General features: G+C 38.6%; 1 protein-coding gene across 2 annotated transcripts in view; it reads right to left on the bottom strand.

The window, feature by feature from the left end:
- The window catches only part of Dlc1 (DLC1 Rho GTPase activating protein), a 323,702-nt gene extending 315,200 nt beyond the window's left edge, over nucleotides 1-8,502 (bottom strand). For both annotated transcript variants that reach the window (XM_057752361.1, XM_057752364.1), the window contains exon 1: nucleotides 7,361-8,502. In XM_057752361.1, the coding sequence (XP_057608344.1) occupies nucleotides 7,361-8,383 (1,023 nt within the window). In that variant the 5' untranslated portion in view covers nucleotides 8,384-8,502. The remainder of the gene's footprint in view (nucleotides 1-7,360) is intronic.
- Nucleotides 8,503-17,295: the final 8,793 nt, after the last annotated feature.

The following is a 17,295-nucleotide window of genomic DNA, read 5'->3' as shown; positions in this document are numbered from 1 at the left end:
TGCCCCTAAATTCAGAGACATATGTAAATCACAGATTTTAAATACCATCTCTGATTTAGGTTGGACTCTTTCCCCTCACCACGGCTTTCTCTCTTGGCAAGAAACACCAAGCTCAGGCCGAGCTATTCATTTTCTAGAACAAATAGTAACGCTAATTCAACATTTCTAAAACCTCCAGGTTAATTTTCAATGCATATAAAAAAAAATAAGCCCCTTTGAAGTCTCCCTGGCTTAAGAAATGGAACCTAAAATCCAAAGAGGTTCATTAATCACTTGTTTTATTTCTAACCCCACTGTAGAAATAGAACAGGAAGAGAAAAGGGGGAAACTGTGCGCGTCTGTTTGTTTAGACTTTCTAAGAAAATTGCGAGCTTATCTCAGAAGCGCTACTGCAATTGTTGGTGTAGTTAGAAAATGATCTCTGGGACAGAGATGTTGTGGGTAGCAAAGGGTGTGTGTTCTTCCTAGAAACACGAGCCAGAAGGCTAGCTGAATCTCTTGGCACCGTTGTGTCTCATGCCCAGATAACAGTGGCAGGGTTCTGCTACATGGGCTATCCAAGCTTTTTGTTTTTCCAACTCTTGTGAATACTGGTGTTTCTTCCAGGGGGGCAGCCAGATGATCTGGTGTTTTTTTTTTTTTTTTTTTTTTTTTTTTTTTTTTTTTGGTGTTAGGAGATTAATTAATTAGTCTTGGTTTATAGTAACAGAAATTCATGAGGAAACAAAATCAGCGTCTCTATCACCATAGTCTGGGGTATCCAGTTGGCTCTGAAGCCGCCATTCATTCGCTGAAATAACACCATATTAGTGTTGTAATTCTCACTGCAATAAGAGCTGATGCCGAGTTAATGTGAACTTATTAATGATACCCTTAATAAAGAGCACATGCTGGCAGTCTAGGTCATGTAAGGGAGGTCTGTTACACATTACAACTAATTTTTCTACAATACTCATAAGAAACTGTCAGATCTAAACGCTTCCTTTCAGAACATATAGACACATATCTGGGTGCCTAGACATTGACATAGAACATTTTCCCAAAGACATCTGGCCACCAACCTCCTACTTTCTGTGCTATTTATGGTAGAAATGATGAAGAAATGTGCTGGCTTCTGAAACTTCCTAAGCATGTTTGCCTTACTCGAAATTTCTGTTTCTTTTCTGCCGTCTTCATCATACCCATCATACTTTCTCTTCTTGTTCTCCTCTATCCACTTCCTCTTTCTCTTTATCACTACACTTTCCTCCATTGCTTGATAGTCTGATTAGCAAACAGAAGCCCTGCTTGAACCTTACACAGGTATTTAAGGAATATAAGGCCTTTTGTGCCTGTCAACTGCTCCTGTGCCCAATATATACATCATCTCCATACTGTCCCTACCTTCTTTAAAGAGATGTTAGCCAAAAACACCATGGAATTCCTGGCCTGGTGGCTTCCCCACCTGTTTGATTGTGTGCTTCTCGTTCAGCAAATGTCTTAAGTAATTATAAATGATAGCCATGCACTTTCGTGGTAATATGCATACATATCATTATATATGTTTGCACATAGGTTAAAATAAATGTTAGTGGTTTTCTATCATTTTCCACTTCTACCCTGTTCACTCTTCTTCAGAAGTGACTAATCATATTCTAAATCATGTTTACATTTCACACATTGCCATGTGAGGAATAAGATTTGATCATTACTTTTCAACTTGAGATGGACTCAGGCCCAGATCTTACATGGTTTGTTTCTTGTCCTGTTTCCCTTATACCCTGTTGTAAAAAGAGATTGTGGTATAAAGTATAGACTGTGCAGTCAATGATTTGATAAGTTTGATTTAGTTCTTTTTATTCCATTTTTGGTTCATGTAATTCTTGGAACAAGATCTTGCTGTACAGTCCTCTGAGGCTGGCTTCAAATGTGTGATCTCTGATCGCCCTGCCTCAGCCCCCCAAGGACCACCATAGAAGGTATGCAACACAGAGTCTGGCTATTTGATTTAATTTCTTCAGTTTTTTTTTATAGTATGGGTATTTCAAAGACGATATTATAATTCTTTTCTGAAAAAAAATATGATTACAGTAAGGAATTCACTGACTCAAGAATTTATAGGCAAGTTCTATGATCTGGGTGGATGCTACAGATGTAAGGTTGAGTATCTGCCTCAAATGAACTTAGGTTGTAGTAAGCAATAGCAGCCCAGAAGGAGTTTTGGTGAATTTGTTGTTCATTATATGTTATGAGAAATTATAAGAAGGATGTATACATTATATTAAGAAAAACTCGTATGTCGAGACAGAGACAATAGCAAAATCAATTTTGGAGGAAATTTGGAGTTGTTTATTTTTTAAAAAAAGACTCCAATATCAATGGTCAGCTCTTAAAACACACACACACACACAAATAACATAAAGACTGAGCAAGTTGTATTACACCTTTAAGAATATATATATATATATATATATATATATATATATGAATATATATATGGTCAACAGTTGTTTAGCTTGGTCTGATTGAGGGGTCCCTAGAAATTGAGACCAAGAACTATCCCTGGAGCACGAGTTCGACTTTGGGAGCCCATTCCTACGGTGAATGTCTTGCTCAGCTTTGATGCAGTGGGGAGGAGCTTGGTCTTACCTCAACTTAATGTACCAGGCCTTGCTGACTCCCCAGGGGAAGTCTCACCCTTTCTGAGGAGTGAAAGGGGTGGCTGGAGAAATAGATTGAGGAGGGAGAGAGGGAGGAGAGGAGGGAGGGGAAACTGGTTGGTATCTAAAATTAATAAAAATTTTAAAATAAAAGAGAACACACACACACACACATGTACACGACAACAATCAGTGAATCAGTGTAAAAAGAAGCCACGAATAAGAGAGCAAGGAGGGTCTAAGGGAGGATGTGGAGGGAGGAAAAGGGAAAAGTGAATGATATAATTGCATAATAATAGAAAAGTTTTTAAAAGAATTCCAAATCATTTGAGTTTGCTGAGAATAAGTTTACCAGAGTTTTCTGCTTAGCCTGATGGAGATGCAGCCCATGAGGGCTGCCTGTGGCCATCAAAGACTCGGTGTACAATGACATGTCATTTAGCCCTCTCTGCTCTGTCATTAGTGGAACCAGCTTCATGTTCCTTGTCTCCCTGATCTGCTGGTGATCAACATGACTTTGTGTTGGCACAGAATCCTATCTCAGCCTTCTGAAAGTTGATTTTTTTTTCTTTTTTCTTTTTTTTTTTTTTGTTAAGGAAGGACTTGTATTTTTTTTCCATGTAATTGGCCAGTGTTTCCGTTAGTGCTTCCATTTTAGCCTATCCTCTTCCATTTCCTCTCTCACCCCACTCCCCCTTTATAGCCTTCTTTGTCCACTTTCTCTTTCTGTTACTTGCTTCATGTTCCTCCATTCAGTGACAGCATACGTGTGAGCATGTGCGTAGATGAGAGATAATTAAAAGAATCTGAGTGTTCTCAGGGTGTTAGTTTCTGAGCAACTGTTCAATTTTTATATAAGTTAATTTACTTTAACAGTTTCGTACTTATATGTGTGTATGTATACATGTACCTATGAATGTGTGTGTGTGTGTGCACATACATGCATATGTCATGGATCATGTGCAATGGTCAGAGGACAACTTGTGATGAGTTGATTTTCTCCTACTATGTAGGTCAGAGCATATAACTTTAGCTTTCCAGACTTTCCCTGCCTAACCATTGTGGTGATTTGAAAGAAAATGGCCCCCAAGGGGAGTGGCACTATTAGGAGGCGTGGCCTTGTTGTAGGAAGTGTGTCACTGTTCGGGCAGGCTTGCTTTGAGGTCTCTTTTGCTCAAGTTTCAGTGTGGCAGTCAGTTGACTTCCTGTTGCCTGCAAGATGTTGCACTCTTAACTCCAGCACCACATCTGCCTGAACACCACCATGCTCCCCATCATGGTAATAATGGGCTGAACCTCTGGAACTGTAAGCCAGCCCCAATTAAATGCTTTCCTTGCCGTAGTCAAGATGTCTCTTCACAGCAATAGAAATCCTAATGAAGACAATCATCATGCCAGTTTCTACCTTGTTGCATTTATCTAAGGTGTGTCACTGGCTTGGGCTTCAGTGAGTGGGTTAGGTTGACTAGCTATGAGTCCTTGTCATCAGCCAGACTCTGCATGCCCCAGCATCCCAGTACTGAGAGTATACAACCAGGTTTCTAGGGATGGAGCCTAGGCCCGCATGCCTATGCAGCAACCGCTTTATTGACTGGACTATGTACCCAGGTGCAGCTCTTTTTGAGACCTGGTATCACTGTAGCCCAGGCTGGCTCAGAACTTGTAATGGAGCCCAAGGCAATCTTTCTGCCTCCATCTGTTGAGTGTTGAGGTTAAAGGCATAGGCCACCGTGCACATCAAGAATCCCAAAGTCAAAACTAATTTGTTGTTGGATTGAGGGAGTTTCTTGGAAGTGGGTAGTAGTGTCATCTCAAAGTTATTATTTTTGCAATACTTTCTGGAACTTATCCTGCTTTGTAGTATGTTTTATGTCTCGTCTAAGTGTGTTAATAAAAACATATTCATACATTTCTTTAACTACAATATTACTCAAAAACTTGGCAAATACCTACATGCTCTTTATGGAAGATGGAAGTTGGGTCTCTTTAATTAGCAAACCACCATCAAGGACAAATAACTCTAGTTTTTCAAAAACTTCCAACCTCAAGTTTTTCCCTAAGCCTTTTCCATCTTCACATATCATTTGGTTTAAGAGACCACTTCTTAGACTCTCCCCTGCCTCCAGACTTCTGTGGAATGTGTCTCTGAGAATGGCTTTTAAGCAGCTGTCTCTGCTCAGAGATTCATCCAAGGCTGTAAGGGCTCTCGTCATACGCCACACAGCCATGTGGCTCAGTCACTAATGTCTGCTTGCAGTCCTCTTGATTTCCCTTTGATGTTTGTGGTTTCAATTTTAATTCCGTGGACAATTTTAACATGTTTAAGCTCAAAAGTGTATTCTTAGCAAGCCCAGGGACACCACCATCTCTGGTCCTTGAGTACCGGGGTTAAGGTATGTATTGCAACACCTCGCTTTTTATGTGTATTCTGGGAAATCAAATTTTATTCTTCCTGCTTGTCCAGTAACCGACTGAGACACATCTACAAACCCTTCACTCCAAGTGTTTAATAGCTGTATAGCATTCCAAACATTCATAACAGTGAACTATATATTGATCAAAACTAAGCTGCTTCCTTTAGGTTTTAGTTACATGAAGCAATGAATATATGTTTATTTGCTTTTAATTAATTTATTTTCTTTTTGGTTTTTTCAAGACAGGGTTCTTGTTGTTCTTTTTTTTTTTAACCTTTTTTTGAGCTCTACTTTTTTTCTGCTTCCTTCCCTGCCTTGAAGGTGAGGGAAGAGGCAGAGGTTCTTGTTGTTCTTATGTATATATTTGGTTATTTTGGTAAACCTTGAGCCAATTTTCAACTTATAGTCAGTTAATACTCATTAGTAACAGATAAAACAACAGTGATTACACATTTTCATTTTAATTGTTCCCATCTTAGCCACACTCTCTATAACAAATTTTAAACCTAAATGTTTGCATTTCTTCTTCTAATTCCAAGGCATGCCAAAAGGTCATGCTATCAAAGTCAGTATTCCAGACCATTCATGCTGCAACACTTTGGGGTGTTGAAATGCTTAAAATAGAAAATTTCAATTAGAACTTGTAAATGAGCTGTAACTACAGCCTTCAAAGTGCAGCCTTTAGCAGTCTGTTGAAGTGCAGATTCCTCCCGGCCTTCCTCATACTGATGCCAATGGCCAGCCATGAGCATCTGCTGCAGGAATGTCAAATGTGTCCGGAGGCAGTTGGGCCAGATTTGTCTTATTTTAGGGAGCTGTGTCATTAGTCAGCTAATATTTTCTTGTATCATTATTGCCTTCTCTTCAACAGATTTGATAGGACATAGGGAAATTTCTGGAAATGTGACCTGAGCGTTCCAATCATAATAACTTTCAATACAGCTTACATAGGGAAGGGAATGTTTGCCAGAAGCACAGGATATTCTGTTGATGCACGGTCTGAGCATGTTGACTTCTGTAGTAATGGCCTTGAGTTCATTTAAACGAACTAGCAACACATTACTTACCTAGTTTGTTAAGAGAAAGCACAGATTATGGAAATAAGAGAGAATTAGAAAGGTCCCTTCTAATTCAAAGAGTAGGTAGGTAGCTCAAATTAAGCAGAATGAAGAATATCTATTTTCTATTTAGTGAATGCAAACTTATGGACTAAGGTTACATCAGAAGAGGAGAAGAAAAACATCTTTTAAAAACTCTTATTGCCCAAAGTGTTCCAATCTTCAGGGTTTCTTCAATTGAAGAGTAACTGTCACGTTGATTTACATCCGTTTATGTAGTACTATGTTTACAAATATATTTAAAAGAAGCCTGAAATCTTGAATAAGAGTTCAATGTTAACCCAGCCATGTAGGGCCACCCTGTATTTTCTTATCTGAAAGCTTCCTCAGGGTAATCCCTAGATTCATTCAAAGAAGCCTTGGTATAAAATAAAATTTCATATCATGTATTGGTCCTGTCCAAGGTAAAGATACAATGATATAACTATTGATAGTGGATATAGTAGCATATTATTTAAAGGACATGTGCGGTATTGTCTTTCACATAGAAAGGATTATTTTGAATTTTTAAGAGTTATCGTATTTTTTAATTCTGCGTATGTGTGTGCATCTGAGAGCAAGTATGTGCAGATAAGGTCAGTGTCCCACAGAGGCTAGGAGAATGCCTGGATTTCTTGGAGCTGGAATTGCAGACAGTTGCGAGCCAATCATCATGGGTGCTTGCAATTGAACTCTGGTCCTCTGGAAGAGAAGGTTATGCCCTTAACCTCTGAGCCATTTCACCAGTTCCAAGTTGCTTTTGTTTGCTTGTTTGTTTGTTTTTGTTTTAAGTATGTGAGTGAAAACGACAAAACGTGCTTTGCAAAGGAAAAGAAAACAAGTTCAAGCAAATGAGACAAAAGTAAACACTCTGCACTTTCTCTTCTAAAACATAAATGCCACTTTTCAGAAGGCCATGAACTACAAAGTAAAGGACTGTGGTGACAAGCCATGCTAAGTCCGTTCTGGACACAATTTTAGAAAGCCACAAACCATCACAATGCTATTAGTGAAACAGTAAGATTATTATATGCCCACTCTCACACATCTTCCTAATCTTATCACGTGAATTGTCCTTAAGCCATAGGAGCTGCTTAACAGGTCAAAACAAAACATCTGCACATCATTTGCAGCCCAAGCTACTTCCTAAGTGATGAGAATGATTATTTACAACGTTTCAAAAGCCAGCTGATCTGCCTGTGAGGCTTACCTTTCTCTTGCGCAGTCTGACTTGATTGTCTATGGGCTCCTGGGTGGTCACTGGGCCCCTTAAGTGTAAACACTGCATGCCATCGTCTGCGCTGACCTTGTGAGGGCTGTTGTTTTGATGTTCTGAGAACCCGCTCTTGTCCAGGTCACTTTCTGCTGACATTCCACCGGCACAGGAAGGAGGCTGCAAAAGGCAGCTTCCACAATCTGCTTTTAATAATGGCGGCCCTCTGTCGGCATAAGAAGCAGCCAGGAACTTGTCTTCTGCTACACGTTGGTGATTTTTTTCCTGTTCCTCTTTAGGGAAGTCAGGTTTCCTTCGTTGTTGCGCGATTACCGCAGAATTAAGCAGTTGGGTCTCAGGTGTGGTATCTTCCACATTCAAAGAATCGCATGCATTTTCTTTGGGCACACCTTTTGTTTCCTTTGAATTTATATCCTTACAAAGCTCCAGGCTTTTAGTTACAGCATCAGCACCTTGCCTTTTCCCGCTTTCTTCTGCTGGAGATACATTGGCTTCACCAGCCTTCCTCCAGGAGTTATATGAGTCTTGGTTACTTTGCATAGTGGACAAAGTCTTGAGGAAGGAGCCTGCTCCTTCAACACTACATTGGCTGTCTCGTTCATGTCTTTGGGGAGTTGAAATCTGTGCATCACTGGTAAGGTGGAGATCAGAGTCAGTATCCTCATCAGAAATGTGCACTAACGTCTCTGTGCTGGCCTCCAGAGACAGAAACTGCTCGTCCCCTTCCTGGCTGCCACTTTCATCCACCTCCTGTGAAATGTGACCCATTGGCCTCCCCGGGAAGTCTCGTGGCTCTGGCCCACAACAGCAGTCTGGTAGAGAGGCGCACTTCTCTTTATGGTCCACATTTAAGGTTGCATCTTTTTCCATACTTGCCTGCAAGCTGTCGGATGCTAGTCCGTGATGACATGCTATGTCATACTCATCAGAATTAAAAGGCTGTCCAGTCTTTTGGGTCACATGCTCTTCCCAACTCCTTTTTCTGATAGCTACAGACATGTCACCATAGCTTAACGACAGACAAGGAGATGCATTCCATATGATGTTCACTGGGGATGGAACTTGACGGAAGAAGATTTTGAATTCATGGAACAAAGGAAAGAGTGTGTTCTGCCATTTCGTTGCCTGTTAAAAATTTTGAAAATATGCTGTTATAGATACATTTCCAAGGTAATAATGTTTTGTGGCAAAGAATGTAAATCTGTGTTATTTACCAGAGGTAGGAAATAATGCAAAACCTTTGTTTAATAGTCTTAATAGTTTTGTTTCTCAGAAGTAGTCTAACAAGAGTGAAAAAAAATTTAGTATTTTTAGTGAAACTCTATCAGTACGTAAAAAACCAGTTGGGCTGGTTTATTAGTGAATGAAGATATAAGTACCAAGAACATTTTAAGCTTCATTAAGAAAATACTTGAATTGCAATACATAATAAAATTCACTGGAAAAGCTAACTTGTTGCTCTGGCTTTGCATGCTTTCCTGATTTCCTTTTGTGAATAAAAGCCATTAAAGGAGGTGATTTGAACTGAAACAAGGGCCACCAGGGAACTGGTCCTACAATCTTGAGAAAGAGCGACAGCATGTGCAATTCATTAGTGTGTAAAATAACTCATACTAGTCCCAGTAACCAAGATGTCTCTCCTCAAGAGTGTAACAGAGAAACAGAAGAATACAGTTTAGTTCATATCAGCTCACAATTCATGAATAAGAAAGCATGATCATGATACATTCCATTATATTCCATTATAAGACTTTAGGATAGATACATCTATCCATACATTTTTTTCTGCCATTATTAATATCATGGAAGTACTGTTGAAGCATAAAAGATATGTAAGTATTCAAAGCAATAGACCTAGGGCATGAGCCAATATTTTAAATCAGGTCACACTTCCAAGGGCCAGGCTCACATAACCAATGGAGTTCATTGTCTCCACAGAATTGTGATATTTTACTCTTCATCATCATCATCATCATCATCATCATCATCATCATCATCATCATCTTCTTCTCTCATGTTTTTCCTATGAATGAACTCTAACCTCCCCATGAAGCCACTCCAGTGAACCAGAAGCATCATTAGACAATGAGGTCCAGTCTTCAGGTACTCACGTCTCATTCTCCGTCTTTGTAAAGATGTTAGTACATTTCCGATTTGGACCATGCAGATTTAAGCAAACAACAAAATCCCATGTAAGATAAGATCAGAACGTAAGCACTTCCCAGGTCTGCCTCCTCTGCCTTGAATTATTTAAACTAGTTAAAGGAAACAAGTTGTATCCATGTTAAACTCAATTTTCTAAAGGTGATAACTCAACTGTCAATCTGCAGTGAAAACAAGTTACTAGACTGTGAATGAAGAATCCCATTGAAGAAGCAGATTTTAGTTTCAGCTCTGCGAAAGAACTGCCAGCATATAATTTTGCCCTTACTCATAAACCAGATTCACTGCTGAGTTGGCTTCAATCCCATCTTTTGAAAAGGACTCTGACTCCCCACCAAAAATTCAAGTTATTCTAACGAAGCACATGCTAGAAAGGTAAATAGTCACACCCCATAAAGAGGGGTGGAATTAAGATGTGCTAGCATTTTGGTACCCTGGTAGGGACCCAATATCCTTCTGGATAGTTTTTGGTTCCTTCCGAGGTCTGTGGCCATCTTTGAAAATGGCCATCATTCACATTTTCCATGTTGGCATTCACCTTGCACGAAGAAGAAAAATATAAAGCCTCCGAATTCCATGCATAAGTCATTATAGTGTGGGAGGCTACGGAAAGTGGAAAAAACGCTCAGAGGCAAGCCAGAAGGTTTCTGCTTTCATGGGCAAATTCGGGTTGTAATAGGGTGGTTCTGTTTTAGATGCTTTCTTTTCTTTATTTTTATCCAGTGCAGAAGGAACAGGCTAACTTAAGAAATGCCAAGTGGTATTACTGTGCCATTCCTAAGCCCCATTTATGTTTAGGTTGAACCTGAATTCTGGTTTCATTTCTTTTACTGAGGAGAAATACAGTTCTGTGAGTGCCTCAGAAACTTTGAGCTGAATCTGAAAAGTCAATACACAGTAATTTTTTTCTTCTAAGAGCTTAGGGTAGTTTTATCTTATTTTATTCAGCCAAGGCAAGTATGAAAGTACTTCTGTCATATCGAGGGTTGGTAGATCTCCAAATTCTGAGGTGATCTAACAGCTCACAGAGATTATAAATTAGTTAGGGTCGATATAGTGTTAACTCTGGCCTTATGTCTAATCTAGGCTTTCAGGATATTTTAAAATCATTTTTATAACCCCATGCTGTCCATTTTTAAGGACAAAATATTTTCTACTTATATTATAAACATCACCATTATTATATTTTCAAGCCTATCCCACAGTCTATGGTCTGATAGGCTTTAAATCATTTCATTTCTCTCATTATTTCCTATGCACACTTCTTACTTAAATCCAGATTTTTTTAATTTCATAGTTAAGACTTCCACTTGAACCCAGAGAAATCATTAATAAATAGAAGGAAGCATTGAGTTATTGGCACTGTATCTGAGCATACCAACCTAGTTTTCTAAATTATCTGAACTGACTCAAATCCATGCTATAAGATGTGTTCTTTCTAAAAAGCCCAACTTTCCCTAAGGGAGTCTATATCAAGTTGCCTTATTTAAAATTATCTTTTAACCTAGGGACCACTATTCTATATATTTCTGTTATATTTCTTTCCTAATCCCTTTCATGCAGTTTTATTTAAAATGAGCTCAGCTGCTGAGGATTTGGATGGAGGGTCTGGAAAAGTGTAGGTCATTCTAGGGTGTTGATTTTATGAAGTGAATTTCCATGGGGATTTTTACTTCTGAAATGCTTGTGTTCAAGCACCACTGTGTCCGTGTTACTAGAGGATCTACACACTTCTGTCATTCATATATCCTAGAAAATCCTAGTGAGGAGTTCAAAGTCACTTTTTGTGTGACTATTGCATACCATGTGTAGACAGGAAGTAATTGCAAACTTACTGTTTGGGTAATTTTGTACAACTCCTTAACATAAACATCTCATATATGTTACAGTTATGTAACTGTAACAGATAGTATCTAATTATTTAACATTATAGTATCTAAAAATGAGAAGTGGATACATTTGAGTTTGTGAATCCCTGACCAATTTGCATGTTAAATGATCACACTGTAGTTTACATTTAATTCTGAAACACACGCACACACACACAGAGTTTATAATTCACTCTTCTAATTAGAAGAGACTTCATTGATTATTGTCATTTCCACATGATGAAAGAGGAAGAAGAAAGACAATGATGACGAGGAGGAGGAGGAGAAAGAGGAAGAAGACAAAAGTAAAGCCCCTGAGGCTACAACAGTGTGTAGTAGTATCCAGTGAAGAGTTGTATGCTCTCCACGGATAAAGAGTAATGCACTAAGAGCAAACGCTTAAATCTTTATTTAATATTTAAAGAATGGCAGACATTGTGCTGACTATAGAGCATAGAAATGCAAATACTATATTCTTTCTTTCTGGTGGCACCTTATAATTTTATAGAATATACTCATATAATCAAAGATACTAGCATCATTGATGGATATGGCTATTATGAAACCTTCACATTCGTCGGGAGCATCATTCCTTTGCTGTCCCTTTCCTTCCATCTCTCCTTTAATGGAAGTGATGCGCTAGATAAATCCTCACAGAATGAAATCTTCCTTGGTTCATTTTCTGCCTCTACAACAGCTAAGGTAAGCTTGGTAGAGTTTCCTACTTGATGAAAGAAATCTTTCTTCTGCTCCCAGAGACTTACTATTCTAGGAAACCCTTTGGGAAAGACAAGTGACAAGTGCTAGAAAATTATTTGAACTTTAGAATTCATTGAAAATTATTTTAATCTCAAAAATCACAGAAAAGTGACCATTTCTCAGGAGCACTTCATAAAAATTGGAGGGGATCTTTTCTTCAAAGAAAAATATGAGCAAAGTACATCATATGTATATGTGAATGGTTCAGAATAAAGTGCATTATTCTGTATGCTATTTTTAAGATTTCTCTTTTTAAATTTTGAAGTGTTTTGTGTGAGTGTGTGTGTGTGCGCGTGCACACGCGCACATGCTCACACACGCATTTGACCACCAGTGCCCACAGAAGCCACAAGAGTTAGATCCCACCAGAGCTAAAGGTAATTCTGAGCCATCTGATGTGGATCCTGAGAATCAAAGTAGGGAACTCGGAGAGAGAGCTATTCCTACTTTTAACTACTGAGCAACACCCCCTTCTCTTTAGGTCCTAACTTAAAAACAAATCAGAGAACCTCCCAGGAGTAATGATGACATTTTTAGAGCAAAGAAAATCATGGATTGTACAGGAGAACAAAAGAATAAAAACTGAATATATTGAGAAGCATCACTGCAAGCAAAGATTCCTCTAAAATTTTGGCTAGGAATTTGTTTCTGCTTTAAAATATATTTTTAGAAGTGACTAGAGAGACAGACAAGGCAACAAGAAAGCCAAGAATTCAGTGTAAATGTCTGCATAATAGAATTTTTATGATGGAAATTCACCTAGTGTGTTTTTGTACAAGATGTGTCTAAGAGAAACATCTTCAAAAGAAAATGCAAATGTGTACACTGAAATACACTATACAATGATGAGACACAACAGGTGGGAAATAATTAATAGCAAGGATTACAGAGAACATTGGAGGAATCAGTTATCTACTCTAGGAGAAACAGTTTTATCAGAAAGGAAATATAATCTGTATAATGCTTACATAGTGGGAATAGCACAAATAATCAATACTGACTCAAAAACTAAATAAAGTGGGAAATAACCATTTTTAAAGCGTGGAGTTTTGTGAGGGATGAAGTTAGAGATTTTGAGGAAATAGAGGGAAGTCTTTATTTTCTGTAGTAAATGCTAAGAGATACTTTCTAAAATGGAAAAATGCATTATGTTATAAATTTTTATTACTGTTTAGAAATGTGGATGCAAATATCAGAAGAAATAAACAATACAAATATAGAATATGATTTTATTTACTTGATATAGAAAAAGATCTGTGATCGCAGAAGCTTCCTAAAATGTATACATGTACAAATATAAAAAGAGTCTAAGTGGCATTACCTATAATGGGAGAGGGGATGGAAAATATCCTTACTAGATACCACAGGCTAGCAAATAAAAAGCTCAGTGGTAGGAATATGTTATCTTTTTTGTATTTGTTGGCTGGTGGGATCTCATAGATCTCCAGATATTACAATTATTGCTATTGCTTTTGGTTACCCTCCAGAATTTGAAGGTAAGAGTACATTAACTAGTTAGTTCTATGGAAAAACCATACAACTGGAATCATAGGACATGAAGAAGTCAAGCTGTTTTCGACATGGAGTCTTCATTTCTTTTGTATAGCTTTGATAGTGCTAAAAGGAGTTATACGTTTGACTACAGAAGAAAACTCATCAGCAGTCTTACGCCACTGTGAGCTATAATAGTACTGTCCTAGCAAGACATGCAACAGTGGCTTGAATGTCACCGGAGCAACCAACCACTTTCTGATTGGATTTCAATCCCACTCTGCAAGATGAAATCCACACCTTGCTGTGCTCCTGGAGCCAAGAACCTGTGCCTTGGTAGATCATGGGACTAGGGGAGAACCTAATTCTATTATTCTGCAAAATGGACATGTATTCAACTGATGACTTATCACTATTCTAAAAGACTCTCAGCACTAATCAGAGAAGTATTCTTTTTAACACTAGATTGTCATTAAGACAGCAAACACCAATTGGTCTTGCTTCATAGAATAAAAGACTGAAGACCTATATCATATTCTTTTCTGATAAGTCTCAAAGGTCATCAGAGAAGGAGAGGTTGAATGACTGCAAGAACCGGAAGTGGTAGACAACTAAAAGGAAGCAGTGTTTTCTAGACACGACAGGGAAGTTGTACATAGGAATTTGTAACAGCTATGACAGCCTGCACACCTGTGCATGCTTAAGCCAGACACGACTGCAGCACGGAGGGTGGAGGTGACACGGTAGTCACCTTTGTCAACAGTCTGTTTGCAAATTAGAAACGCAAATAGACAACTGTTTAGATCCAGACATAATTGCACATTAAATCAGGCCTCCAGGTGCACACTCATTAATATTAAAGTTAAGTCATCATCACAGACAACTAGAGTGGAGAACGGAGGTTTATTTTCTCGAGGAAAGTATCAAAGCAGGAATTATCCAGACTGTGATTTTCGTCACATCTGCCCACTGAGAACATGAAGCGAAGTGCCTTTTAGGACCAAACTGAAAGAATTTAGGCAAAGGGCTTCCGTTCAGAGAAAACTAATAGCAGACATGATTTTTTTTAATCCTTCATGTGAGTGCACAAACAACAAAAGTAACAACTTTTCGAAGCAGAATTTCTAGGAGTCTCACAAGGTAGCGAGCTTCCAGTAAAGGAATTAGTGGTTTCTTCCTAGACAGTCACATTACGGAATCTGAAGTTAGGGAAAGTCAGAGCTGGGTTGTAGAAGAGATGACTTTCAATATAGAAAGTCAACACCACGATGCTGTGAGGATGTTCTGACTTTAGCAGCAGTTTATGTCCTAATCTCTCACAGAACCATTTCCTATGCATTTTCACATAATTCTTATTTTAAAATTTCTTTAATTGGAATAGAATTACGTTGATTTCCCCTCCTTTTTCTTCCTTCTAACACCTCTCTCAACTCCTTCCCATGTCTCACTGACTCTCAAGTTGAAAGCCTCATTCATTTGATTATATTTATTACATATGTATGCATACACAAATATATAAATATGGCCTGCTGAGTCCATATTTCTTGTTTGTGCACACATAATTTTAAGCCCGATCAATCAGCATTGGACAAGCTATAAGGAGATTCAAGCCCGGGAGAGTTTAACTCTCCATTACCACTGTCATATGATCACAGAATTCCTCAACGGGACATGGAGTAAGAGCAACAGATCATGTGGCGCCTAGGCCCACACACAGATCCACACCATAGCTCCTGCATCTGTGGCTCAGGGAACAATACTGAAGAGTGACTGGAAAGATCGTAAGACTCAGAACACCAGGAAGTCTGCTGTGAAATGAGCTCTCCTATAAATGGTGGCAGAAACAAGATTGGAACAACAGTAATATCAATGGCTATGAAACCAAGAAGGGGAAAATGTCATGGGGTCACAGCCATGACAAAGAACTGCAGGCAACTACTGTCCCATACCTTAACACGGAGGGTGTTCATCATATCTCATTTGCCGTTAGTGAGAAACAAACATTTGCTAAGACTCTTTATTGATAAATTGTTCCATAAAGCTAAAAATACTATATATGAAATGGCTTTCATTTCCCCATGTCTGGAGATCTTCAAAAACATAGCTTTACTAAGTTATAAAATAAGCCACCTACGATAGGAGATTAAATCGCCCATCACTGTTTCCAAGAGATGCTTCATCGTAGCTGTTAATTTGGGGTTTTGAAAGGAAAATGAAGTAGCCCTGCAATGGTAACTTATTTAATGCATGCCTTGGTTCTTCTCCTAGTTTTGGGAAGTCCTTTTGCATCCTTTCCTCTCAAAATAGACTTACTCCAGGAACTAGGGAAATTTCAAAATTAATCCTTTCAATCGACTAGAAGTCCACGCATCGGAAAAGAACAGGGTTTTGCGAAATGGCAAGCTATTATTTTTGAAATGCCCTGTGTTTACCTTCAGGCTCCTGGGCAGGGTCTAATTTTCTTGCAGGGAGGAGTCGAGACCTGGCAACCTTTGCTTCAAACCCACTTTAGATCTCAGGGTGGCCAGTTTTGTGGACTCTCCTAACATTTTTTGTAAGCATCACACACGTAATTTGAGGAAATCTCGGAACATTTCGTGTTATTTTCCATGCTATCATGAAGACAGTTCTGGAAGCACGTAGCTTCCAAGAGATCTCAGAATTAACAGCCACGAGGGACAGTATGCCTCATGGAAGAAGTACTTCCTGGACACCTGCATTTTGGCAGCGTTTCCATGTGTTTTTATTCCTATGTAAATATTTAGAGGCACACTATGCCTTAGTTGAGTTTTGAAAATGAACTTATTAATGGATGGTAACTTTACACGAGTCCTTTCTTCTAGAACAGTGGTTTTCAACCTGTGGGTTAAGGGGTTGCATATCAGATATTTTACATTATGATTTATAACTAACACAATTACAGCTATAAAATAGCAATGAAATAATTTTATGGTTGGGGGGTCACCACAGCATGAGGGGCTGTATTAAAGGGTCGCAGTGTTAGGAAGGTTGAAGACGGCTGTTTTAGAATGTCTCCTATCCGTGTCTTTTCTCTGAAATTGTTTCAATCTCTGGAAGAATTCAGAGTTAATCTTCATGATGGAAATTTGCCCCTCCCCACCCTTGCCTTGTATACAGGAGTGACATGTGTCTTTGCCTCTTTATAAAAAAAGATATTTCTGTCCAATAAGGGACATGGGCTATAATGCTTTATCATTATCATAGTGCGATGTGGCTTTGTTTCAAGTGGCCACTTTTATTTTTAGCTTGGTTATCATTTCTAGGAACTCTCTTGCAGTAGAAATAGCCAGCACTCTGTGTAAATAAGAGACACGGTGCACACAGCACCATTGACACAGGTGCTTAGATAGCCAGGTGACAGACGGAAACCCAACCTTCAGCTGTTCATTAGGCACACCCTTCGCTGAAAACAAGAAGAAATTTATGGGAATTAATGCCCTCCTGTCAGCTCAGTATCTTGTCAAGTGCCAGCACTTTTGTCTATTATGTGTAATATGTATAATTTCATTTTATTTATCTGTCTATGAATACACATTTGAGCCAAATTTTGCCAATGGATGGTTTTCTACATATTGATGAAATAGTACAGTCATTAGGAACTTTTGGTGA

This window comes from Chionomys nivalis, chromosome 20 (assembly GCF_950005125.1).
Source record: "Chionomys nivalis chromosome 20, mChiNiv1.1, whole genome shotgun sequence".
NCBI lineage: Eukaryota > Metazoa > Chordata > Mammalia > Rodentia > Cricetidae > Chionomys > Chionomys nivalis.
Note: the sequence above shows the minus strand (reverse complement) of the source record. Positions and strands in the feature narration are given on the sequence as shown.